The sequence below is a fragment of the Daphnia pulex genome, chromosome 5 (genome assembly GCF_021134715.1).
Source record: "Daphnia pulex isolate KAP4 chromosome 5, ASM2113471v1".
NCBI lineage: Eukaryota > Metazoa > Arthropoda > Branchiopoda > Diplostraca > Daphniidae > Daphnia > Daphnia pulex.
In genome coordinates, this window is record NC_060021.1 from 11,081,089 (window position 1) to 11,104,045 (window position 22,957).

At 37.5% G+C, this 22,957-nt stretch overlaps 3 protein-coding genes and 3 long non-coding RNA genes across 21 annotated transcripts; 2 read left to right on the top strand and 4 right to left on the bottom strand.

Moving 5' to 3' along the window:
* The first annotated feature begins 437 nt into the window (after positions 1-437).
* LOC124194695 lies at positions 438-4,826 on the top strand. Of its 3 annotated transcripts, none has more exons than XR_006875030.1 (8): positions 438-1,091; positions 1,182-1,493; positions 1,573-1,825; positions 2,273-2,373; positions 2,851-3,161; positions 3,271-3,533; positions 3,599-3,777; positions 3,841-4,826. It is a non-coding gene; the product is annotated as an uncharacterized LOC124194695 (long non-coding RNA). The 3 variants fall into 3 exon arrangements; XR_006875031.1 differs by having other exon boundaries at positions 1,182-1,489; XR_006875029.1 differs by having other exon boundaries at positions 450-1,091; positions 1,182-1,445.
* A 16-nt stretch (positions 4,827-4,842) lies between these two features.
* Positions 4,843-6,060, bottom strand: LOC124194696. The gene is made up of 4 exons (XR_006875032.1): positions 5,920-6,060; positions 5,256-5,418; positions 5,065-5,181; positions 4,843-4,924 (listed from the first exon to the last, which is right to left on the bottom strand). It is a non-coding gene; the product is annotated as an uncharacterized LOC124194696 (long non-coding RNA).
* A 2,018-nt stretch (positions 6,061-8,078) lies between these two features.
* LOC124194698 lies at positions 8,079-11,223 on the bottom strand. 11 transcript variants are annotated; one of them, XR_006875043.1, is made up of 10 exons: positions 11,089-11,223; positions 10,263-10,382; positions 10,033-10,195; positions 9,963-9,979; positions 9,774-9,899; positions 9,482-9,698; positions 9,311-9,357; positions 9,128-9,245; positions 8,664-8,798; positions 8,079-8,475 (listed from the first exon to the last, which is right to left on the bottom strand). It is a non-coding gene; the product is annotated as an uncharacterized LOC124194698 (long non-coding RNA). The 11 variants fall into 11 exon arrangements; XR_006875041.1 differs by lacking the exon at positions 9,963-9,979 and adding an exon at positions 10,902-10,906 and having other exon boundaries at positions 9,774-9,962; positions 11,089-11,196; XR_006875042.1 differs by lacking the exon at positions 9,963-9,979 and having other exon boundaries at positions 9,774-9,890.
* A 166-nt stretch (positions 11,224-11,389) lies between these two features.
* On the top strand, positions 11,390-13,174 carry LOC124194701 (interaptin-like). Of its 4 annotated transcripts, none has more exons than XM_046588996.1 (7): positions 11,390-11,408; positions 11,523-11,645; positions 11,714-11,866; positions 11,972-12,228; positions 12,294-12,375; positions 12,430-12,781; positions 12,853-13,174. In XM_046588996.1, exons 2-7 carry the CDS (start codon positions 11,580-11,582, stop codon positions 13,023-13,025), a joined length of 1,083 nt encoding a protein of 360 aa, XP_046444952.1. In that variant the 5' UTR covers positions 11,390-11,408; positions 11,523-11,579; the 3' UTR covers positions 13,026-13,174. The 4 variants fall into 4 exon arrangements, with proteins under 4 accessions (XP_046444952.1, XP_046444951.1, XP_046444953.1 ...); XM_046588997.1 differs by lacking the exon at positions 11,390-11,408 and having other exon boundaries at positions 11,418-11,645; positions 12,853-12,941; positions 13,007-13,174; XM_046588998.1 differs by lacking the exon at positions 11,390-11,408 and having other exon boundaries at positions 11,418-11,645; positions 12,853-12,941; positions 13,011-13,174.
* A 123-nt stretch (positions 13,175-13,297) lies between these two features.
* LOC124194849 (allantoicase-like) lies at positions 13,298-15,822 on the bottom strand. The gene is made up of 11 exons (XM_046589231.1): positions 15,721-15,822; positions 15,400-15,462; positions 15,285-15,321; positions 14,881-14,931; positions 14,747-14,773; positions 14,527-14,628; positions 14,373-14,461; positions 14,093-14,299; positions 13,904-14,022; positions 13,782-13,822; positions 13,298-13,683 (listed from the first exon to the last, which is right to left on the bottom strand). The coding sequence occupies exons 1-11, from the start codon at positions 15,820-15,822 to the stop codon at positions 13,298-13,300; spliced, it is 1,224 nt and encodes a 407-aa protein (XP_046445187.1).
* Positions 15,399-22,935, bottom strand: LOC124194700 (cilia- and flagella-associated protein 57-like). Its single transcript, XM_046588994.1, has 19 exons — positions 22,268-22,935; positions 21,936-22,169; positions 21,500-21,854; positions 20,952-21,033; positions 20,689-20,878; positions 20,244-20,619; positions 19,745-20,164; positions 19,464-19,676; positions 19,210-19,383; positions 18,802-19,152; positions 18,548-18,732; positions 18,193-18,474; positions 17,980-18,130; positions 17,764-17,907; positions 17,619-17,694; positions 17,421-17,560; positions 17,157-17,357; positions 15,721-17,004; positions 15,399-15,667 (listed from the first exon to the last, which is right to left on the bottom strand). The coding sequence occupies exons 2-18, from the start codon at positions 22,133-22,135 to the stop codon at positions 16,921-16,923; spliced, it is 3,624 nt and encodes a 1,207-aa protein (XP_046444950.1). The 5' UTR covers positions 22,136-22,169; positions 22,268-22,935; the 3' UTR covers positions 15,399-15,667; positions 15,721-16,920.
* Positions 22,936-22,957: the final 22 nt, after the last annotated feature.

The following is a 22,957-nucleotide window of genomic DNA, read 5'->3' on the forward strand; positions in this document are numbered from 1 at the left end:
TCCAAATTCATTATCATTATAGGCATTACGAAACAAAAACTAAAAAAGACCATTGTTTTTTCCCCGCATAATTCAGAATCAGGTCATTTTTGGTTGTAAAATTGCTGTCATCCCCCTGTGATTTCCACGCAAACCTTGAAATGATTGTCATTTTTATACTACAATTTCTACTTCATCGTCGGTCCGCGAGGAATTAGAGGAAAAGTCATTGACAAAACCAAGAATACGCCTAGGTCGACCACGGCACCACGCAAGGAAAAGAAAAATTCCGGGTAAAATATCTAAACTTCATTCGTGTTGCTTATAGCAACTCGATCTATTGAAGGTTGTTGACAAGCAGTGTTATTGTGCGTGTTAGCTTTGTTTTTTAAATTCGAAATTCAGAGACCGAGTGTGATTCTATTTGCGCTGTTTGTAAGCAGAGCTATAGATGACAGCGTGTATGGCAGAGCTATACATCTATAACTCTGTTGTAAGCATAAAAGGCTAGATATTTTAATTTAAACCTGAAGTCCTTAATGAATAGGATATTTGTCGTTTGTAGTTTGAATATGTTTTTTGATTTTTTAAATGAAAACAAAATCACAAAAGCCCTTTGCTTGCTAACGGAGATCAACAACTGAGAAGTTAGAAAGAATTCGGGTAATTTTCTGAACTTCGTAAAAGGGCAACGTCGCTTCCCATTCCTCACGGAAGTTCGTCTGCACTGTGCAAGTCTGCAGACTGCATTGCAGATTGGTGAGTTGGTGACGATGACATCATCTGCATATTTTTTCAAAGTTTCAATCATGGAATTGTTCGATTGTAGTGACTAGTACGCAATAATGAGTCCGTTCACTCTAAAGTTTGTTTATATTTCTCGATTGTCTAACTTATGTTACCCACGGGTGTCCCGTTGCACCGTGGACCTTGGAATGTGGATTGTGGTCGGTGAGAAATTGACGGTGGTAAAGAAACTATTGCCTGGGGGACCGTAAGGAGTGATATTAATCGAGCAGCCCCATCAATTCCAATAGTTGCTTGAAAATTTGGGCAAGAACGAATTTGAAAAGCCCTTTGTGCTTTGTCTGCTGCAATACAACTTGAGGCAGGTGGCTACCATGTTACAGTTGGAAAACAAGCACATAATTAAATCACCTTGCTTTTGTCGTAAAACACACTAATGATTTATTACATTTTAGGTCAAAACAAATCCTGTCTGGATCTTGACGTAGAAATTGATAGACATACTTTTCATACTGTTGTCAAAGTTGAGAAAGAAGAAGACAGACATAATCTACTCTCTGCAACACTGGCATTATATTGGCCCACTTTCACGTTGATTTACCATATTGGTCTGGTGGAGTAACCATCAGTGGGAAAGCAGTGGTCCCAAAATATTAATCCCAGTCTCCTTTACTAGCCAACGTCATTTTCAAGTTGGGGATGGAATACCAGCACAAAACGTACGTTAATCAGCAAACGCGTAATGTAATAACGCTCAATATTAGTAGGTTGCTACAACTTTAGTCAATATACCCAAAAATATCTCACGGACTGACGACAAAACTGAAATTTATGGCCTCAATCCAGGTCAACCAACTTCTGAAGCTTAGCCATTTTATGATCGTGCCCAGCCCCAAAAAATCCCCCAGTCGACGTCAACTCCAACGCAACCTGCTGCAGCCAGCACTGGAAACTCGCGAATACGAGGAACTACACAACTTTCTTCGGCAGTTGCATACCCACAAGAGCTCCTGGCCGTTCCTCAAGTCTGTGGCTGTAACGGAAGTCCACAACTTTTATAAGATCATCAAGATTACAAAGAGTTATTACTGATGACTTGGTGAGTTTGTTGGCGACATCATCAAGATTTAGCGTTTTCATTTAACAAAAGTTGGTAAGGGTAAAGTGCTCACGCGTATAAGAGAGTGAGACACATTGCAAAAGAATTTTTTACTACTTAACGAAAGTCATCATCGTCTGTTTTTGTGCATCGCTTTGCTTGATGATGGGATCAAGCAAGTCATTGGCTTCATGGGTCGTTGCATGTCGTTGGGTCTCTTCGAATATCTTTTAAACTTTTGCGTGTATTCTTTATTATAATATTTGAAATTTGAAATTGAACATGTGTCAGCTGCAGCAGTGTTTACGAAGTATTTGTTGTTTCAATATTTTCCATTGCCTCTAGATGAAGAGGAATTTAATTCTAGTAAATAATAAAAATCGCTAAGTTATTAAAGGAAGCTGCCCATAATCATGCAATAATAATCGTTTCTTTTATTTTGTGTAGGTTCCAGACCTACAGCATTCTGTTCTTTAAGTTGGCGTGGGGAACGAGTCAGCCGAGTCTCGGTGGGGAAGTACCAGTGGTGAAGCCAGAAATGGTAACAGGTATGGGCCCGACGGGCATTGCTTTAATCCTCGTGTTTCTTTTACACTCTTAATTTCTGGAATATTTGTTTGCTTTTGTTTGATTGTGTGAAATAGAGAGGGTATACACAACATTTTGGTATGGGAAAAAAAGTGCTTTTGGCTTATTTTAGTAGAAGTTCTACATAACAAGACATTTGGTCATGTGGGGTTTGTGTTGGAATTTGTTGATTTAGTAAAATGTGTGCGGGTCATGCCTGGTGCTGCCAAACTGAAGCTTATCTTCTGCAGAATTCTCTTAAATAGAAAAACCAATGAAGCGTTTTTGGCTTTTAACCAGCATTTAACTGTGTGTAAGGCCTTTTTAGTTTGTACATGCTAAGTAATTTCTTCAATCATTCTTCATCTCATTTCTCCAATGTCAATTGCTTTTTATTAAGTTAGTTTTAAGCCTAAACCATTTGGTATTCATTTTGATATTGGTTGTTGACTTTGTAGACCTATTCCAATCCCCAGCAACGTCAACCTGCAGAAGAAAGGGTTCACATTTGAAGGTTACGGAGATTATTTCGTAAAACGTGTCATGCAGTGGTGTAGAGGTTGGGTGATAACGGGGCGTGTTTCATCATTATCAAGCAGGTACAATAGCCGCAAGGCTTAAGAGGTTAGGATGCGAAAAAAATCGTTTAAAAGGAGAGAGAAAAGACCATGGAAATCAGTCGAATGAGCATCTCCGACACGGCAACGACCGCAGCCCACTATTTGTCGCCAACTTCCTTTTTCATTGTATTGAACCAGTTCAAGCAGAGGTAAATATTAATTATTTTTGTCGTGAATCAATTCTATCTCGTGTCTAGTTGTTAATTTGATAAGACCAGTTTTAATTGAAAGTTTATTTTCGAATTGTTTATTGTTTAGTTAACTATGGCTTTATGCTGCTTTTTGGTTTTGCATCGTTGATGGCTGTGTCCAACATTGGTGTACCGATGTCTCGTGGGTATGGCAGATAGCAAACCGCAACGCCGCTGCCTTACTACACAACAACAACATTACACACAGCACCAGTTATTAGTGATTATTAATGTTGAAACTAATTGTTTAGTTAACCATAGCGTCGTGCTGCTGTTGGGTGTTGTATGGTTGATGGCTGGGAAGACCACTGGTGTACCGATGTCTCCTTGGTAAGATGATATCAAACTACAACGCCGTTGCCTTACTTCACAGCAACAACTTACGTTATTACCAGTTATACGTTATTACCAGTTACTACACCGAGGCCCTCAAGTACTACACCATCAAGGCACCGTAGTATTATGCCATAACTAACGCGGCCCCGAAGTATTACTCTGCCCCGAGTTACACCACCAAGGTACCGGAGTACTACACGAATAATGCTGCCCCAACCTACTACACCGAGGTTCCCAAGTACTACTCTGTCCTCAGCTACTTACTACACCGATGACTAAAGTAGTACTATTCTTTTCCCAGCTACTACAACGAGGCTCCAGCTGATTACTAAACCAAAACGGTTGCAAACTACACCAAAGCGCCCAAGAACTACTCTGCCCCGATCTACACAACCACAACTTAGGCGGTCAAGTATTACGCAGCCCTAACTTACTACACCTTAGAAGCTGCCTTTTCGTACTACGATGAACAGAAATATTACACTGATGCTCCAGATTGCTACACCGCAACCTATGCTATACCTAGCTACAACACCGAAGCTCCCAAGTACTACACCGAAGAAGCCGCATATTACACAAGTCAACCACGCCCGCCGCCCCAGTTTACTTCACCGAGAAACTCAAGTATTACTCTGCTCCAAGCTACTACCAAACTAAGGCTCACAAGTACTACACCAGCAAGGCTCCTGAGTATTACACCACTACTTACGCTGCTACGACCTATACACCGATGTTCCATAGTAATCCTATGCCCTGAGTTCCTAAACTGCTAGAGCACCAACATATTACACCACAACCTTTCTTCTTCGGTAATTTTTTGTTTTCATCCAGCTTTTCTATTGATGCTAAAGATACATTAATGATTTCACTTCATTTTGGTTATAGTTTACGATTCCGATAGTTGCTGTTATGAGGTTTGATATTGCATCATATGTTGGTGAAAGATTTACGAGCATCAAATTTAATTCTGCCTGTTACTGGGTGTTATTCTCGTCCTTATATTCTACTTATTGAGTTTTAAAAGTTGCATTCTGCATTTTGTTCAATTGGCATTTTGTCTATACCGGTCCGATGCTAAAATTTAAGAAGGAAGGAGGAGAAAGTTGGGGAGGGGAAGAAAAAATAATTTTCACATTTCAATTAAGCCGATTAACAAATAACATTAATTAAAAATTCATTTACACAGTATATATTATTCAATGTCTATTTTTACTCTATAAAAAAGAAATTCATTAATGACATTTGTGAAATAATAAATATGACAAATAAAATTATTCTGTCATTATACACCTTAATACCTCTAATCTATCAATCTTACATTTCCCTAAATTTAAACTTAATCAAAATCAACTCACCACAATCTTTCAATGTTGTCATGCAATTTTCTACAAAATAAATAACAGCAAAAAATTAGATCTGGGAAATGTAGCAATATTTTAGAGATTAACTATGACTTGAATGCTGGTACATGCGTGGTACATTAATACCACAGTTATAATTTTTTTATCCTGGACAAAAGAAGTACCTTGCAAATGCAGACCATTTAGTTTAGGGAAGACAGCTTGCATTATTGGATTGTCCATTTGATCTCTGTTTACACAAGCTCTAAGGCTGCACCTAGGTCAACTTCAGCTGAAATCTTCTGAAAACATTGAGCCAAGAATGCAATAAGAATCATTAGCTAAATTTTATGTTATTTGAAACGGTTAAACTTACCTTGAAATCCTAATCTGAATTTGTTTTTATTTTGTAAAGTAACTTATGATGTGTAGTTGTGTACTGTGTAACTTAGGAGCAGACGAAGTTTCCCTAGGGCTTTTAGCCTAGACAACCTGTCACATTCCAATGCTGCTCTCCAATTATCAATGGCCATTGTAACCTACAGAAAAAAGAAAGATCACAAGTAAGACAAAGTGCAGAATTACAGGAAGAATGCTAAAGGGGTGATTATTAATTTAATTAGATGTCCAGTTCCTAGAGTGAGGATCGAATGAGCCAGTTACATAATGATGTTGTCCGATAGGGTAGTGTGGAAAGAATATTTCATCTTCTCCATCATTTTTGAGATTTACTCAACATTTGCCGTTGCCTTGTAGTATGCTACGGTGAATAGAAAAGCATTCTGAATAACTGGCAGGCACTGTCCAAGCACTGTTGCCCAGGTGCTTAAACATCTGGAATTGCTTGCAGACAAGGCACATGAACCATTATTACTGCCTTGTCTTCAGTGTAGAAGTTGGACTGGTGAAGTTGTGTGGTCGTTGAAGTGTGTAGAAGTTGGACTGGCGTCCATCATCACCTTGGAATTTCGTCTGTTGTGATGCTGCGTGGTGAAATTTGGCAGGGAGAATGTTACGTGAGTATCAAAGTTTTTTGTTACCTTTGTTTGTCAGTTCTTTAAATTGAGTGTCACCGAGCTACAGCAGACATTTTTTCATGTTTACTTTTAAACGTTTCTTCTTTCTGACGCTAGACGGCATAGCCTTTGATCATTTTTACCTGTCAGAATCAGTTTACTTATGTTAACTTTGCACATCTCTGTAGAGATTTCTCAATGCTATTTCAAAAAAATTTTGGGTGATAACTGACAGGTTTTGTTCCAGCAACAAAGCTCACTTGTTAGATTTTTAATAATGAGTTTTTTTTTCTACTTCCGGTTTTATCTTTTCAATCAGTAGTTCAGTAAATATTCATTCGACGTACAAAATAACCACATATTCGTGATCCTCGTCAAATTTGTGGTAAAGTTCATGTTTTGTTTTGTACGTTTTCGTACTTCCGGTTTTAAAAATTTTCCTGGACTATAGTTCAGGAAAATTCTCGATTTTGGCCAAAATCTGGATTTCGTTTAAATCACATCTAATCGACCCCAAATTTCACGTAGATCACGAATATTTGGTTTATTTGGTCGGCAGCTCAATGGTTGAGGCGCTATCGCTTACTTCCGGTATACTTCCGGAAAATTTGCATAAAACTAGCAAGTGAGCTTTGTTCTCTGCACAATTCTAAAGACTCTTTGTCCAGTTTAAGCAAACAGAAATGGTCTTTTTGATTACTTTTGTGACTTTAGTGACTATCTAAAGCCGGTCAGTTTTGGACGTGTCTAATAGATGGCGTGAAGGAATATTGTGTTGTCAGATGTTGGCTTATGGCGGCTCGTTCTCGTTGTCTAAATCTATCTTCAGCTACAGCTAATTTCTTCGAAAGTTACAAATGAACACATTGGTTAATTCGAGTGATTTCGTTTCTAACTTGCCGGTGATGTGTTCTATTCCGTGTACATGTTGGATAACCTTAGTGTTTCTCATCAACTTACAGAAGGAAACGTAGCGTTGACTATTTTGTTCAAAATGTGCCATCGAAATGACACAGGTAACTACCAACACTAGCTTTATTACAGTATTGCTTAAACATACAATCTTCTCATCTTTATTAGGATTCATCATAATTATCTGCTGTAAGAATTGGACTTGCTATATCACCAACCCCATCACGAACCAATCTCTCATTCCATCTTCTAGGGAACCTTAGCTAACTGTTTGGTGGTTTCATGTGTAAGTTCACTTGTCATGTCACAGAACTTTCTTTGTTGCAGTCTAACATGTATTCAAAGTATTGATCTGCACTCACGTCTTTCTAATGTTATTTAGACGATTTCAACTGCAGTATACTGATTACTGTTTAATTATTCTTTCATAGTTGTCAAGTACATTGATGACACAAATTATTAACAATGTGACTTAATTTTCTTGTTTTTTATTTACAGGTTTGAAACTACATGGTTTCTAAATTTGCATGACAGACTTTAAGAAAAGTCATGTTGAAGAAAAAGGACTGACTCTGACTGACAGTCAACAAGCTACCTGTTGGCTGCTTCCCTTGAATCTCCCTTTTTACTTCCTTAAGCTTGATTTGAGGTATTACTCTCTGTCGCTCAAATATTGTTGAAAATTATTGCAAACTAATAAATGTTCACTCTGTCTACAGGGTAAATCTTTCGCTACTTATCATGGACGTCATCCATTGGGGATGCTATAATTCAAGAGAATGCTGTCATTCAAGACTGATAAATTGGTGTTAGATGAAACAAGTGCATATCTGGGCTCCCTCGCTAACCATTGGTCGTGTAATCACCCTGGCTGCAGTCAATTAAGGCAGTCTCCCCCTGTCTTGATTGACAGTATGTGCGAGTTTCAAAAGCAGTTTATCACCCAAATGAGACAAAAGGAGTATGTCTGTTTGTTTTATTTGGGTATAAATTGCTTTAAAATTTGCACAGAAAAACATTTGGGTTGTACCGGAGGCTTTGTTTATTAAATTTCAACAATTTTGATGCATTTATTGGTTATTAATTAACTTAATTTATTTAAAGTTAATTCAATTAAAATTATTTTATTCATTTAAAGTTAAAGAATTCTAGTTAATAATATTTAAAAATTATTAAATAATTTTTTTTATTATTATTTAAAATTTTGTTTCAATATTTTAATTAATTGTTATTTATTTTAAATTTTGTAATAAATGTTTTGAGATTGAAAATATTTTTTTTTCATTTATTGTAACATTTAACATTATGTAAAAATAGATTTCGATAATAAGTTTACAAGTAAAACAAAAATAGCAGGTTTGATTTTGATGCACAAACAAAAAGTTATGACCTAATCAGGGTTGAGGTGGTTTCATCATCTAGGATTACCAGTTATCAGTTATAACTTCTGTTGCAACACATCATTCTGAAAAGTAAAAAACATCAATATCTTCTGCCACATAAAGAGGATGTAACACAAAAACAGATAATTTTTTATCAACTCATATTTCATCGGCACTGCAACATCAGGATGGTACCGGAATCAGTTACTGCAAGGACTTCAGCGCAATTCAGGATAAAATCTTGAACAGAAATCAGCGTACGAAACCGCTGAACATTTTCAGAATCCTGTGAGAAAACATTTTTTAAATCAAGTCAACAGGAACTTTAAATTTTCTAATGCAAATCACTTTCACCAAAACTTATCTAATCACTTATCGCCTGCGCGAGTTTAGAGTTGAACTTGTGACTGAACACGGTATTATAAAAAAACAATACATTCTCAAAGTAATAGTCAGTAAAATCAGCCAAATTACCATTTCTACAAATATTCCTCCAGCTTTGTTTCAAGTCTTGCTTCAATATTTCTGGAGAACACCAGCAGCATGGACTGCATAAAGCAGGTTGATCATCATTATCACCAAGGCAGTTACATCAGATCGTCATGAGTCCTGTTGTGAAAAGAGATATCATACATTTAAAAATAAACCTGTACCAGATATTAAAACATAATGAAGTCATGTCAAGTTTAAATTAAAATTAAGATCGAATTCGAGCAGCAGCAAATGATTTTAATTACAAGACTAGATTGCATCAAAATTTTGTAAAAGAAATGGAATTTCATGTTCTAGTTATATTGAAAAGAAAATAACAAGCAAAAGCTGTTGAGGCAGGTAACTATTTTCACAAAAACTCTTGACTCACTACGATATTTAAATTGAAATTCCTAACTTTCCAAATTACAACCCAATATCGCAATCAAATAACCATTGCAAGATACCAAGACGATGCATTTCTGTTCCACTTCAGGATGACACCATCAAGGTAGATAACTTCCAAAACCTGCAGCTCAATTTGACATGGAACTCCATTTCAACAACTGGCTGCAACAAAACCACCTATGACAGTAATGAAGCTTTAAGTTTACCAAATTCTTCTAAAGATAATGAAAGAAATCTCTTACCCAAACATAAACTGCAGACCAAATAAACTCAAACTGACTTTGGAAACCTAACAAGCAAAAGAACTTTAATAAACAAATAACATTTTGAGATGTGATAAAAATGATAAAAAAGTTAATGAAAGAACTGAAATTCTAACTCAAGCTCACATTAATAAAATGAATGATTCTTACACTTAATTGTTACAGCAGTGAGTTCATCAAATTTAAAGCTAGCACTACACTCCATTGACAGCATGCAGCACTTCCCCCACCAGCACCACAGACTGCATGCAGAAGCTCTTCACAACAGCACACGGTCTTAATGCAACAGCTCACCAAACCGTTAACCAGCTGGCCGCAACAAATCAAACGAAGTGGACTGCCTTGAAAAAGCTCAACTTCACCAATCCTTTTGAAAAAAAAAACTTAATCAATATCAATGGACGAAGTATTAAGTGACAAATAAACTATTCCTATTTCTTACCATCCAACAAATAGCCAACCAAACCTACGGGGAAAAGCCATCCAATGACAAGAACAGATGTGTACCACAGGCAAAACCCAAAGAATGTAGGAATTAACTTTAAGTTCTCGCACTGATCTTAAAAACCTCAGCATTCAAATTTTGATAATGAATCTACAAGTGGCAAGATGGAAATATAGTATAATATACCTAGAATTATCAAAAATCTTGTGAAAAATTTTTACATTCAGAAGCCCTAATGAATTAAAACCTCAATTACCTTGAGGATATTTGCGAAGAACAATGTTAAAGTTGACTGATTGACTGACCACGAACACAGTAACTGACAGCACAGCATCCGTAACAAAAATGACGTCAGCGGCATAAGCTTGCCATGTTGCCAATTTGCTAAAACCAGGAACTTGCCCCCTGGTGGACACACTCTGAAGCCAATACGATTACTAAAACAAAACAATTATCTTTTCCGTTGAATTGAAATAATTCATTTACCATTAAACAACAAATAGGCACAAGCTCCATTCCAACGCATCTCTACTGGAGAACCACTGCACCCCAAACAGGCAAACAGCCTTAGCAAAATAGCTCAATCATCAAACCGTCCATGAAAACCTATAAGCACAATGCAAATGAACATTTGTGAACCAATAACCTTGATTATGTGAAAAATAAAATTTCAAAATAAAATTTTGAATTTTCAAATTAAAACAAAAAAAAATTTAACATTAGCTTACAACTGTAAAATTAAGAAATCAAATATTTATTAGTTAAGGCAGCTATTAACTTCAAATTTACATTAGACTTGAGTAAATAAATCAATAAGCTAGCCATAGATTATCACATCACAAAGATTTCATTTAGGATTATTAAGAAAACAGTGAATTTCAATTTCTGTTCCAACCCCATAAAATTGCAAATCTCTACAAGCTGATGAAGATCTTTTCATAAACACTGTCTTGTTTAGAAGTAGGAAATAGTTTCTTCATTTCAATCAAGTTAATATTAAAAGTTTAACTTCAATTAATTCTTAACCAAGATGCATGGGCACAGGCTGTCACAGCCTGTGCCGCACAGCACACAAAGAATGTTGATTCATAGAAAGTCTTATTACTAAGTTAATCAACATTTTACTTTTACTGTTTTAGACGTGCAATATGCCAACATGGAGCAAGAGACATTTTTTGGGGAAAAGTACAGCAGCCGACAAGACAAGATGAATTGCCAAGTCGAAATTGAAAGCCATGTTTACCCGTAAATTGACCAAACAAAAATTTAAATTTAATAACCTCATATAATAAAACAGGACCACAGGACTTACCATTTTTGAGCCGAAAAATGTCGGGGGAGACAGTTGCCTGTAACTGTAAGACTGAACCAAACTTTCATGGACAGCGTCTCCGATGAAAAGAATGAGAAAGGCGTTTAAGCACTAAGCAGGGAACTGTTTGATGACCCCTCCTCTTCATCCTTCTAGAATTACCAGGGCTGAAAAAGTTCAATCCCTAAACACACTGAAATATTTAGCCACCTAGTACACGGAAGACTGGTTTCACCGGACGGCAGGTGGCGCTATCGTTACTTTCTATCATATCAAGTTGGCCTTCGTACTACGATCATAGAAAGGCTTTCTGACACTTAGTACTGTGTGTACAGTACGCGTACACTGTATTGAATTGGCCTTCGATTCTAGGCAGACTGAACTGTTATTAATTTTCAAATTTTGTAATCAGTTGTTTGTCTTTTTTTTTCTAGCAATTTTCAGTCTTAATAATTATTTTGAAAGCAGAGGAAATTAGCATTTGAATCAAGATGCCACGAGATTCACCAAAAGAACTACTTCCAACCACTTTTGACAGGCGACTACACTTTTTGGAGGTAGGCTACAAGCACAGAAACAAAATATCTTTCATAACCACTGTTTTCTGACACTTGTGAATGCTCAGAAGGAAATACTGAAAAAGGACCAACAGATAGAATCATTTCAAATATTGTGTGAGAATGGGCAGAGGGAATTAAGCCAAACTAAAATTGAATTATCTGTAGCAAAGTCTTACATCAATACTCTTCCTACTCAACAAAAAGTTGTCAAACTAAAGGTAGTTATCAAATAACTAAGACTAGTGATTTCCAGACTAGTATATTAAACTGTGATATTAAGACTATTATATTAAAGAGGATGAAATAATTTTTGTTTTTGATAGAATATTATATCTGACCTGAATGAAGAGAAGGAACAACTCACTCATGATTTTCTTACCCTTAAAGAATTAAACTCTGATTATAATTTTAAAATATTGGCTTTACATAAAGAAGTTCAAGATAAAGATAATGCTCTTCAAAGCAAAGCAGATGAAGTGGATGCTCTCAAATACACCATCAAACTATGGGAGAATCGAAGAAAAGCTGCACAGGAAGCAGGACATGTAACGGTTGAAGATGTAGTTGCTGAGAAAATGAAGTATTCACGCATACAACAGTCTTCTTGCAAATTTTTGAAAAATAAAAATTTAATTTCTTTTGCAGGCTACAACAACAATTTCAAGATATGCTGAAAATAGCCGCTTGTCGTGAACAGTATTTTAAGGCTAGGATAGATAAGATGAAGGTACATTTCCCAACTTTATCCCAAGTTTCCACTTTCTTAAGTATTTTTTTTTAGGATCAAGTTGATAAACATAAACTTGCCTTCGATACTCAAAAAGAAAAGTGTACCTCATTACATTCGGCAGTGATTCTAAAATTAGAAAATGAATCTGAAAAAAATCGATTGGAAATAAAAAGGCTCACCGAAGCTAAAGAGCGTTTAGAAGAAGCAGTCTCTTCCTTGAATTGTAAACTAGAAGAACATAATGCTTGCGAAATTATTCGAAAGAAAACGGATGAATGTGTGAAAATCTGCATAGCGGGGATTTCAAAATGCCAGAAATGTGTCAAAAGATTGATAGATTTCATTAACAAAGCAATATCAAAACAGTTTTTGGATCCTTCACTACTGTTCTCCACTGGCGATGGTAAAGAACACACTATATACATTTCACCAGAATGATGTAGTTTTTCTCTTAAATTTTTTCTTTTGAATTAGATTGTTTTGAGTTCGAGTCTGAAGATGGAGAAAGTCTGAACAAACTAGCAGAAAAGCGTATTTCGGAAATCGATGCCCTTGACAAGCTGGTGGGAAATTGTCAAAAAACTATCACTGATATTTACGTTTCCAATCTGAGTAATTCCGTGGAAAGCCAGTGCCAGGTGCAGTGACTATCAGCAATCCTGTGAAAAGGTAGAAGTATCGCCAACGAGACAAGGGATTAATGTGAATAGAATAAAGCCCCAATTATGTATTTTTAACTTGTATATAAGAATTAACAGAAAGAAGTGAAATAAAACCAACTATAGTATAAATCAAATTCAACCTTTTTCAAAATGACTTCAAAATTTTGTTGATGTCTAAACCCCGTGGCAGTGAAATTATTTGTTTTGGAAACAGTTTTGGAATAAATTCTTAATTATCAATTTTTCAAAATAGGCGATTAGTACCCAACACTTCCGTCATTATTATATGAGCGGATATGTCCCCAAACCCGCAGTCGACTTATGCCTCCATCCGGGGCCATAATAAGTCGAATAAGATTGACAGTGCCGTGAGGGTGAATTATAGAGGCTCCTGAAAAATAGTGGGGTTTATTTGGCAAGAGTTTTTGATTGGAAAGTATTGTCTTCCAAGGTTCCCCTTCCATTTTCATAATTTTTTCCTCTTCGCCGGGTGGAGCATAGCAACCCTCCAAAAGGCAATAATCAGGGAAGTTGCACTTAAAATGATGAGTATCAACCTCAACAGCAGTGACGATACCCGAATGGCCAAGGCGAAAACAAGCCCACTCTTTCCCCGTAACAAGCAAATGACCATTCACGTCCTCTGAAATATAAACAAAAAAACAAATTAAATAATATTAAAGACTAGAAATTTTATTAAGAAATATGAACAAAATCGCAAAATAACAAATAAGAAATAACCTTCAAGGATGGAAGGTCTATCCAACCGTCTGGCGGTTTCCCTGTCATTTAAACATAATTTTAGTAATTTCATGAATCGCGTAAAAATAATAACCAACAAAAACTTATCCATTTTCATTTACCATCCGTCATACATGCCGGTACCTCGTCCAGGGCTTATAAGATTCTTGGGATTTCCAAAATGAGCATCACTAAATCCCATGCACTCACCACCATTAGCTAACGCAACCAAATCCACTCTCTAACAAAATTAGAAATTTGATAGTGGAGAAATTGATTAATAAAAGTTTTATATAATCGGTAAGAAATACAGTAATACACACTTCAGACGCAGGAACAGTAGTCCAATCAAACTTTGGTGTTCCATAAACATGAAGGCGGGCAACACCTCCGTCAGGGTACAAGTTGAAACGAATATGAGTGAACCTGTCTTTAATATTCAACGAATTGAAATAATTGTGGCACGTCTCGGGAGTTCCGGGTTTAAGTTCTGACATGGGGACAAGTTCTTCCCAGAGCTAAATAGAATAACAAACATTTACTAAAATCATAGCAATAAAGATTTCGAAACTTTTTAAACTAAGTAATTACCTCTGAATGCATGGCATTAACTGTTACCATTTCATCCAAGTAAGCTTGATTTCCTATATGGGATCGTCGCACCGGTAACTTTTCTTCTTCTATCATAAAAAAAAATGTGAAATGGCGAAATCCGTTTAAAGCTTGTTAATAATAACTTGATTACGTTCAAGTGGCAAAACAGCAGCCTGGATCGACATCTTTGGAGGATAATTTCCAACAAAGTAAGAAGTATCCACGTCAAATCCATGGATACAACCAGGAATACCTGACATTAACAACATTTTAAATCATATTTTACTATATTTTTTTATTTCTATGGTCTTGAAAAAACGTATTTTGGGGATGATGAATATTATTTCAAACGCGCGTTATTTCATTCTTACCTAGTTTGATGATGCACCAGTCATGTCCTACAACAAAACAATAAGAAAAAACGACGCAGAAAAAAAAATGAAATAACTTTTTTTTTAAATTTTGTTTCTTCAATGTAAAATAAAATAAAAGTAATTATAATTACCAGCAACTCTTTTACGTCTCGATTCCCATCCATCCATCCATTTCCCATAATCTAAAATCCAATGCAATAAAAGTAGCAAGGAGAAGTTTGTTTAATATTAATTTTTAATAATTTTTTTGTAGGTCTATTTCACATCTTATCTCCGTTTTTTTAAACTACTGTTTCGCGAAAGGGCGAAACGAATGCGAGACCATTTTGATGTAAGGGTAAAACGTTTTCTGCATATGTAGATGAAGTACGCAATTCATGTATAAGCTAAACCAAATTTAATAGCCAAGCCAAACTTTAAAAAGCAGGTAGGAATGAAAACTAATTCAAAAGTAAGAAAACTGAATTAAATTCAAATCAATGGTACTAGAGAAAACCCTTACGTAAAAGAATAAAAAATAGAACAGAATAGAAACCTGTATAGACTCCTTCACGCCATTCTGGTTTTGTTTCCTAAAAATAACATATTTCATGCTCAACTCATCTTCACTTATGTGTAAATGTAACAACCATTTAATAAAAATCAATTACCTTCAACAAATTTTCTGCTACTGCAAATCCATCATCAGTGGCAAACAATATTTTCCCACCATTCTGTTCAGTAATTGAAAAGGATTTTTTAAAATGGTACTTGGTAAATTATGTACCTTTGGTTAGTCTTAATGAAGAAAGTTTGAATTAAAAATGTTTCGTTAAGAAAAGTCTGCTAATGAAACAATGAAACAAAAAGTACATCAGCCTAGTACTTTTTATTATTTTGAGATGTAAGAAATGAATGTTAGTATGCATATTGCATAACCTATGAGAAACATACAGTTGATGGCAGTTTGGGAAATTATGTTTTTGTATTACCTTACAAGCAGTCAAATCAGGTTTGGAAAGAAAATCCTGCACGGGAGGCACACGAGTGTCTTTCTTCAAAGATTCAGATTTTTCATCGGGCTTTTCATTCATGTTGACTAAAACTATAATAGGCTCATAATATCCCTGAATCTTATTTCAGATGTCAACATAAGGCCTCTTAAAACTCACGACCGGTATGAAAGTTCTGACTGTGATCCGAAATCAGCCACGTATCTAATCTTAATGCCATATTTACAATTGAGTAGTTGAGAGTTGACATTAGCGCTCCTAACGGCAGGTATTCAAAGGTTTCACTTCGGTTTCATCTCATCCCGTTCAAAGTTCAAACATCGTTCAAAAATAACAGAAATTCGATTGAAAATTATGACAAAGTTTCAAACTCGACCCATTGACAACGAAGTTCCGTTCCGTTCTCACTCCGCGGGACAGCAAGTCAGCAAAATAAAGTAAGATGATGCGAAATTACTCATGACCAGGCGAAACATGATTTATGGCTTCTTCATGTTCTAGACTTGTTGAATGAAAAAAAAAAATTCCTTTGGGGTTTGGGCGAACAAATGGCAAACAGATCGCATTTTAAGAATTGGCTATTGGGCACGTTTTCGGTACATTGTCTAACGGCGAAGTATAAAAAGAACGTACGTGATAATGAACAAAAACAAGAAATCAACTTGGTTTTTGGATAGCGTTCATTATAAAATGTACACTGATTTACAGAACCTATAGCAACTATGTTAACACTCAGCAAACAATAACAAATAGGATGGCCAAATACATGAAATCTATACCAAGAAAGAAAGACGCATCTTAAAGGTATCATGTAATAAGAAATAAAGCTTATAAATGTTTCAATGCAATCTAAAATCTTTGCGCATTCAACAAGGAAATATTGACAATTGAAAATGCACGACCTGCTATATAGGCTTGGTGACCGGTGAATCGAGTGAATGGATTAATTCCATTACTACTCCAAGCTATATAAGTCTGAGAGTACTTCGCTTTTTGGGACAACACTGAAAAGTTTTGAATTATAATTGGTCTGAAAAAATAAAATAAACGTAGTTTTTTTTTTAAACTCTAAGTTATATAATCATTACGAACAATAGCATTAATCCACCAAAATAATTGACGAAAAAAAAAACATTTCTTTACCATCACTTTCAATCAAACCTAAAAAAGGTGCATGATTTATGACACATTTGCTTCTTTTTCATGTATAGTAGAAATTTTTTTCCTAGTGTTCTCCAACTCACTCAGCAGAAGGTTGTTATCCTTGAATTAAAGAAAATGGAATTGAAATTCCAAATTTAGACTAAAAAGTTGAGATACTCGCTTGCACGATGAAAGAAAGAAATGCGTCGGATTCATATTTACCCGTTCTTAATAAATCCATAATAATCAACCGCGCACCTGTACACATTTACCTTTCGTAGTTTCTCCTGTTTTATCTCGCTTAGTTTAATGGTTTCGGACAACTGGTGACGAAGCGAGGCAATCGTATTCTCTAGCGACTCAACTTTTTTGAGTAAATTACACTCGCTAGATGATGGGTTCGCCGACGAAGCTGAACTACGATGGGATGAGCTGCCGAATTGTTCCTTGTCGCAGTAGACATCGTGAATTGCCTACAATATTAAAACCAGTAAAAAAAAAAAGTGCCGAATAGAAAAAAATCTTTTTTTATTTACCGCAAAATAATCCTTCAATTGTCGAGCGTCGTGCAGGTAGCTCATTCCAACGTCGAGACAGACCAAAATTTCTTGTAGGCGACCTTGTTGACACTGAAACTTTTGACGTAAACTCTGTAGTTCACCTAGTTGACTTTTGGCTAACGGGAAGATTCAATTAAAATTAGAAATAATTTCATTTGCTTTCGCTATGCAAACCTTTGCCCTGCATTTGTTCTCCGCTTCTTCTTAGCTGCTCAATTTCAGCCTGAGCTGATTTGGAACCAGTAACCACCTTATAATATTATCAACATGATAACATGAGTTAGTTCCAATCAAATGTTTTCCATTATTTGCGATGTACCTCTTGCAATTTACAGTGAAGTTTAACGATTTCCGTTTGGCTCTCCAAAAGTTTTTTCTTTACATCCGCTAACTGCTGTTTTAATTCGATTTGCGTTTTGTCATGTTGTTGCATTTGCTGAACCAGTTTTTGCAACTTTTCATCCTTAATGAGAAAAATGAGGCCCGTCAGCATCCCTTGCCAAATGTTATAGTTGGAATGAATTTAATCAAATACTTTTGTTTTGATAATATTATCTCTGCGTTCTAGTTCTTCTTGAAGCTCTTTTGTTTCGTGACGGACCGAAGTTAAACACGTTGTTAAGCGCGTAGCTTCAGATTGTTGACCAAGTGAATTTAGTCGAAGACTCTCCACCTCTTTCTGCAATCTAAAATAGAACCGGTCCGAGTAACCGAGTTGTTTAATTTAGCTTGAAATTCAATTAAATACCCATTGACAGATTTCTTCAGAATGGCTGTTTCTCCTCTCAACTTGAGATTGACTTGTTTTTCGGCACTCAGTTGCATCTCATGTCTTGTTTGGAAGGACTTTTGATCTGATTCAAACTTTTCCGTCGCCAACTTCAGCGCCGCTTCCAAGCCAGCCACTTTCTTTTTTAGCTGAGCCTTTTCGTCTTCAGATGTCCTAAGACTTGCATCAAATTCCTCGCGCAAGCGTGCTTCACGTTGGTTTCGTTCTACCGTTAAACGGCCTTCCATCAAATCCATTTCTCTTTGAGTGCCAATCAGAAAAACTGTAAATTTTCAATTTAATTCGTAAATCACACAGCGAAAAGATTTTATACTTGATGTGCTCGATTTTCAATTGCTCGATTGTGGATTCAAGAGATTGGTGATGGCGATACTCGGAAGCCAATTTGCTGTGATGGGCCTCTTCAAGTCGCCGTCGTTCATTATCTCCATCTAGTCGCAGTTGCATCATTTGCTGATGACTCTGCTCCACTTGCTGAGCTAACTTCTTTTCCAGTTCCTGAGTACACACAAACAGAGCGATTTAGTATTCTTAACCATTTATAATTTCATAAATAGAGTATTAAACCTGAATTTTGTCAATAGCGCGATCAAATTGATCGTTGTGTCGACTTTCGGCCGCATACGTTTTCTGGCTGCATTCCTGTTCGACAGCTTTGACCTGTAACTCGGCCTGACGTTTGACTTCTTCAAGCTGACGGATGAGATTGTCCAACTTTTTGCCGCGGTCATCCCAATCGGCGCGCAACACTAGGCATTCGAGGTTGAGCTCGCTCTCCTCTAGCCTCATCCGGCTAGAAGAGGGTAGATGCTGAGTCGCCTTGGCGTTTTCGTCACCCAGTCGCCACAAGCAAATCGAGCCATCCTCACAGCAACTCATCAACATTTGGCCATCAAGTCCCAAAGTTGTTTCTGAAATCTACAAGAAAGAAGTTGCTTTACTTGCAGAAGCCAGACAAACTGTAAATCAATTTGCCTGTGTAATGGCTCCATATTGAGTGAAGTGTTCTTGATAATCTGAGCGACTGTTGATTGGATACTTGTAGGCTCGCAAACCTCCCATCCGTGTTCCAACGAGGATTATTTGTTCTCGAGCCAAGTAAAAAAGGGAAGTGGCTGAAAGTTCTGCAGCACGAAGGCGACACACTACCTGTATAAATCCACAGAAAACGCGTTGTGTTATTGTTTTTATTTCACGGTAAAATAAACAAAACAATCTTGATTTTATACCTGACCATCTTCGGCGACTTCAACGACTTCGCCGTCGACAGAGGCAACAATAAGATGGCCATTGGATAGGGCAGCCAGGTCGATTAAATTAATTCCGTTTGGTTTCACCTGCATCAGCACTTCGTGACTCGTCGAGTCCCATACGCAGAGAAGACCGTCTGCTCCGCAAGAGTAAATTCGCTGACCATCTTCACTCCAGACAATTTGATTAATCTAAATTTTTAAAAAATCGACTGTACCAATTTTACTTGGAAGAATCAAACAAATAGATATGATATTACGTCTCCTTTGTGAGCCATTAGTGGCGAAGACGTCTCGAATGTGATGAAATTGATCAGTTGCAACGTCGAACCACGAGTGACGGCTATATAATTCCCACCAGAGTTAAAGGCTAGCTTACGACACCCAGCCAAGATAACTTCGCGCACTAAATGAAAGCGGTCTACTAAGACGGAAAAGACCTGGAGCGAGTCAGATGTTGTGATTGCCACATAATGCCCCATTGGATGTAGGCTCGCTGAAAGTATGTCTTCATCCAGAAGTTTACTAAACTGAATCTGTTCTGCTGCCACATTCCACAAAAAGAGAAATCGATCCTGGCCCACAGACACTGCATATGGACGCCAGACAGCCGTCGACAACGACCTTATTTCACCGCTATGCGCTAAGCTGATAATGTTCTCCATTTTGGCTGGGTCACTCTAAAATAAAATTCAAAAAAAAAAAAAAAAAACACATCAATATGAATAATTATTACTAAAAAAAATGATAAAAACAAACCTCGGATGATGGATGGTGACTCAATTCGGCGAACCATATTTGCCCTCGCAAGGCGACAGCGATAAACTTTTTTCCGTGACGTGCTAGAGCAGTTAACGAACACCTTCCCTTATCCATAAGGCTACAGGTCGAATCATTCACGAATGAGCTACGTCCAATTTCGATGGAGACATCCGTCGTTGAGGAAACGGCTGAATTCAGCTCGCCAGGTGATAGAACGGCAGCAGTGTTATAAACTGTTCCCTTGCTATCCCGTGCTTCACTGACAGTCAATAGACTATGTCCAGTCAAATGGCAAATTTGATTCAAACCAAGTGGGCACACAGCGCTAATCATTTGCTGTTCAGCATCTGCATCCCTTTTCGCGCTATCCGCTCTTAAATATCGAGTGTGAAAATATGGAAATTAATGAACTGCACTGTAAATGGATCAACGAAGCAATCACCTGTCGTGATGATGAACGCGCCCAGCTCGAGGATCGTTGGCATCTAGCGGAATCTGCGTCACAATGTCTGACTCTTCAATAATCAGAATTTGTCCAGTCTTGGTACCCAAAGCCATTCGTGAAGTGGAAATCCAAGAATGGCAAGTAATAAAATGCCCAGCCAACTTAGGTTTCATTCCACTTTCCATTCCTTGATCAAATTAATCAGAAAACAACAATCAAATCGAGAGTTAATAATGCATGCAATAAAAAAGGAAAAATACCGTCGGGAGTGAGCCGGTAGAAACGTAGCGATCCACCGTAGACCACCACCAACGAATGCACGTCCATAGGATTGAACGATAACTATAGTTAAGAAAAAAAAAAAAAAAAAAAGAAGAATTTTTTTATTTTTGTTTATCCATTTAAAGGAATGTCATTTACGCTTTTTTTTTGTCAGCGGTCAATTCGGCGCTTCGTAATAATCGAGCACGCTATAAAAAAAAGGGGGGGCGCCTTAACCTAATAACGCGCTCTCTTTTCTCGAGCCGTTTGATCGATACTCGCGACACACAAGAGCAGCGGAATAAAGAGATGTCACCATGTCATACAAGACATCAATAGGACCAATGCTGCAGCAGTTACCGTGGGTCTCTATTGCTCAGCCCCATGCAATGGGAAACTTGGAATAGAGAAACACGCGAGTTTCGAGTCAGTACTTATTGGCTTGTTTTGTTTTTCTACTTTTGTTTTCCTTCGGGGCGAAATTGAGCTAGAAAAAACTCCAACTCCGGGTAGTAGTGAACTGAATAAGTTTGTTATTTTGCAGTACTTGTGGGTTAATTGAAGGAAGGCTGGCCGATCCGAGGCTGATGGAAGCGAGAGTTTTGCCCGTACGCCACAGGTAGACCGTGATGGAGTAGCTGTGCTGGTGATGGGTTGTGGTGTTGGTGAGGTTTAGGGTGGAAGATAGAGGCAATTCAGTTGCATGACTGTGATCCTTTGGGGGTTGCTCAGGCAGGAGAGTGGCCAATAGTTTGCCATCGGCGGAAAATGCCAAAGCCACGGGCTCTTCGTGATGATGCGATGCGATGTGGATCGGAATGGCTTTCCGTCGGCGAGTGGGCATCATCTCGTAAACCACTAGGTTACTCTTCGGTCCTACTTCCAGAGTGGCCATCACCTGACTTGGATCGGATCGTTATTCTTGTATTATTGAAATCTTTAGATGAAAACAAGAATTCAAATAAACGTCATTTTATCCTTACGAGTCGGGGCTGAGTGCGAAAGCTGCCGTGGCCATGGTACTGTTGCGCGGAGGCAAGAACGTCTGAGTTTGATTCATCCAGTTATACATGACGACAACTCGCCCTGATATGTAAATCATCTGATGGTTGTCCAACAGCGCCACGGATCCCGTGCAAGGGGCCAATAGCCGCAAAGGGCTGGCTGCGAACTCGAGATGCATTTCTGTATGAGATCCTTGTCGGACGAATGATTCACTACAAATACAAACAATACATAAACTTAACTGTGCTACATGTCATACAGTAATCGAAATACAATTACGGCAACAATAAGAAATGATCGAAATTATTACCAGTCAATAAGACGAGTTCGATGCCATTCAGCAGAAGAGATAATATGTGGAAGAATGAAAAGCGAAACTTCCGGTAAGGAAACTGGTTTGCTTCCGCTGCAATCGTGAAGTCCCGCAGTCGTTCAATTTCAACAGTCGACTGTCAGTTGGATTCAAGGATTATATCGTGAGTGAAACGAAACTAACGATCAAGCCGCTGGTTACCATGACACCAGATCCAGCTGTGCACGTCTAACTTGGATGGATATGAAACAAATCCGATAGCACAGCTCAGTTACTAGATCCATTGATAAAAGGTAGGCGAAACATCGTAAAAGAGCTCGCCAAGGACGAGAAATCTTGTCACGTGACAAGCGACACTGTCATGAACTGCGCACATATCAATAATTTCAACTTGCTGCCAGTTTAAATGCATCGATCGATCTCTACCCAACTCTGCAACTAGGATTTCGACAATGCTGCAGCATTTGTAAAGAAGGCCACTTGAAAGCAATATAAAACCTGTCATAAACCAAGGGGCGGAGACGACGGGGAGAAAATAGGGCGAAGCAGAACTTACTGTAAATAGGGGCACGAACTTCATGGGTGTGTTGGAAGTCATACGTTCACTTCAGGAGGGACTGTCATCACAGGAACATTCTTATCCTGCTCACCTGCGCAAACAAACGAGAACGTCACAAATCAAATCAA

What these genes read in the sequence shown, in the direction of transcription:
- LOC124194701 (XM_046588996.1), top strand. Translation starts at nt 11,580, where the DNA reads ATGCCACGAGATTCACCAAAAGAACTACTTCCAACCACTTTTGACAGG. An exon ending in GGCGACTACACTTTTTGGAG is followed by an intron (nt 11,646 to 11,713) that starts GTAGGCTACAAG and finishes GTGAATGCTCAG; the next exon opens with AAGGAAATACTGAAAAAGGA. An exon ending in AAAAAGTTGTCAAACTAAAG is followed by an intron (nt 11,867 to 11,971) that starts GTAGTTATCAAA and finishes TGTTTTTGATAG; the next exon opens with AATATTATATCTGACCTGAA.
- LOC124194700 (XM_046588994.1), bottom strand. Translation starts at nt 22,135, where the DNA reads ATGCATCTCGAGTTCGCAGCCAGCCCTTTGCGGCTATTGGCCCCTTGC. An exon ending in CGCGTTCATCATCACGACAG is followed by an intron (nt 20,620 to 20,688) that starts GTGATTGCTTCG and finishes TCGATATTTAAG; the next exon opens with AGCGGATAGCGCGAAAAGGG. An exon ending in GCGCTATTGACAAAATTCAG is followed by an intron (nt 18,733 to 18,801) that starts GTTTAATACTCT and finishes GTGTGTACTCAG; the next exon opens with GAACTGGAAAAGAAGTTAGC.
- LOC124194849 (XM_046589231.1), bottom strand. Translation starts at nt 15,822, where the DNA reads ATGAATGAAAAGCCCGATGAAAAATCTGAATCTTTGAAGAAAGACACT. An exon ending in TAGCAGAAAATTTGTTGAAG is followed by an intron (nt 15,322 to 15,399) that starts GTAATTGATTTT and finishes TGTTATTTTTAG; the next exon opens with GAAACAAAACCAGAATGGCG. An exon ending in ACCGGCATGTATGACGGATG is followed by an intron (nt 13,823 to 13,903) that starts GTAAATGAAAAT and finishes TTTAAATGACAG; the next exon opens with GGAAACCGCCAGACGGTTGG.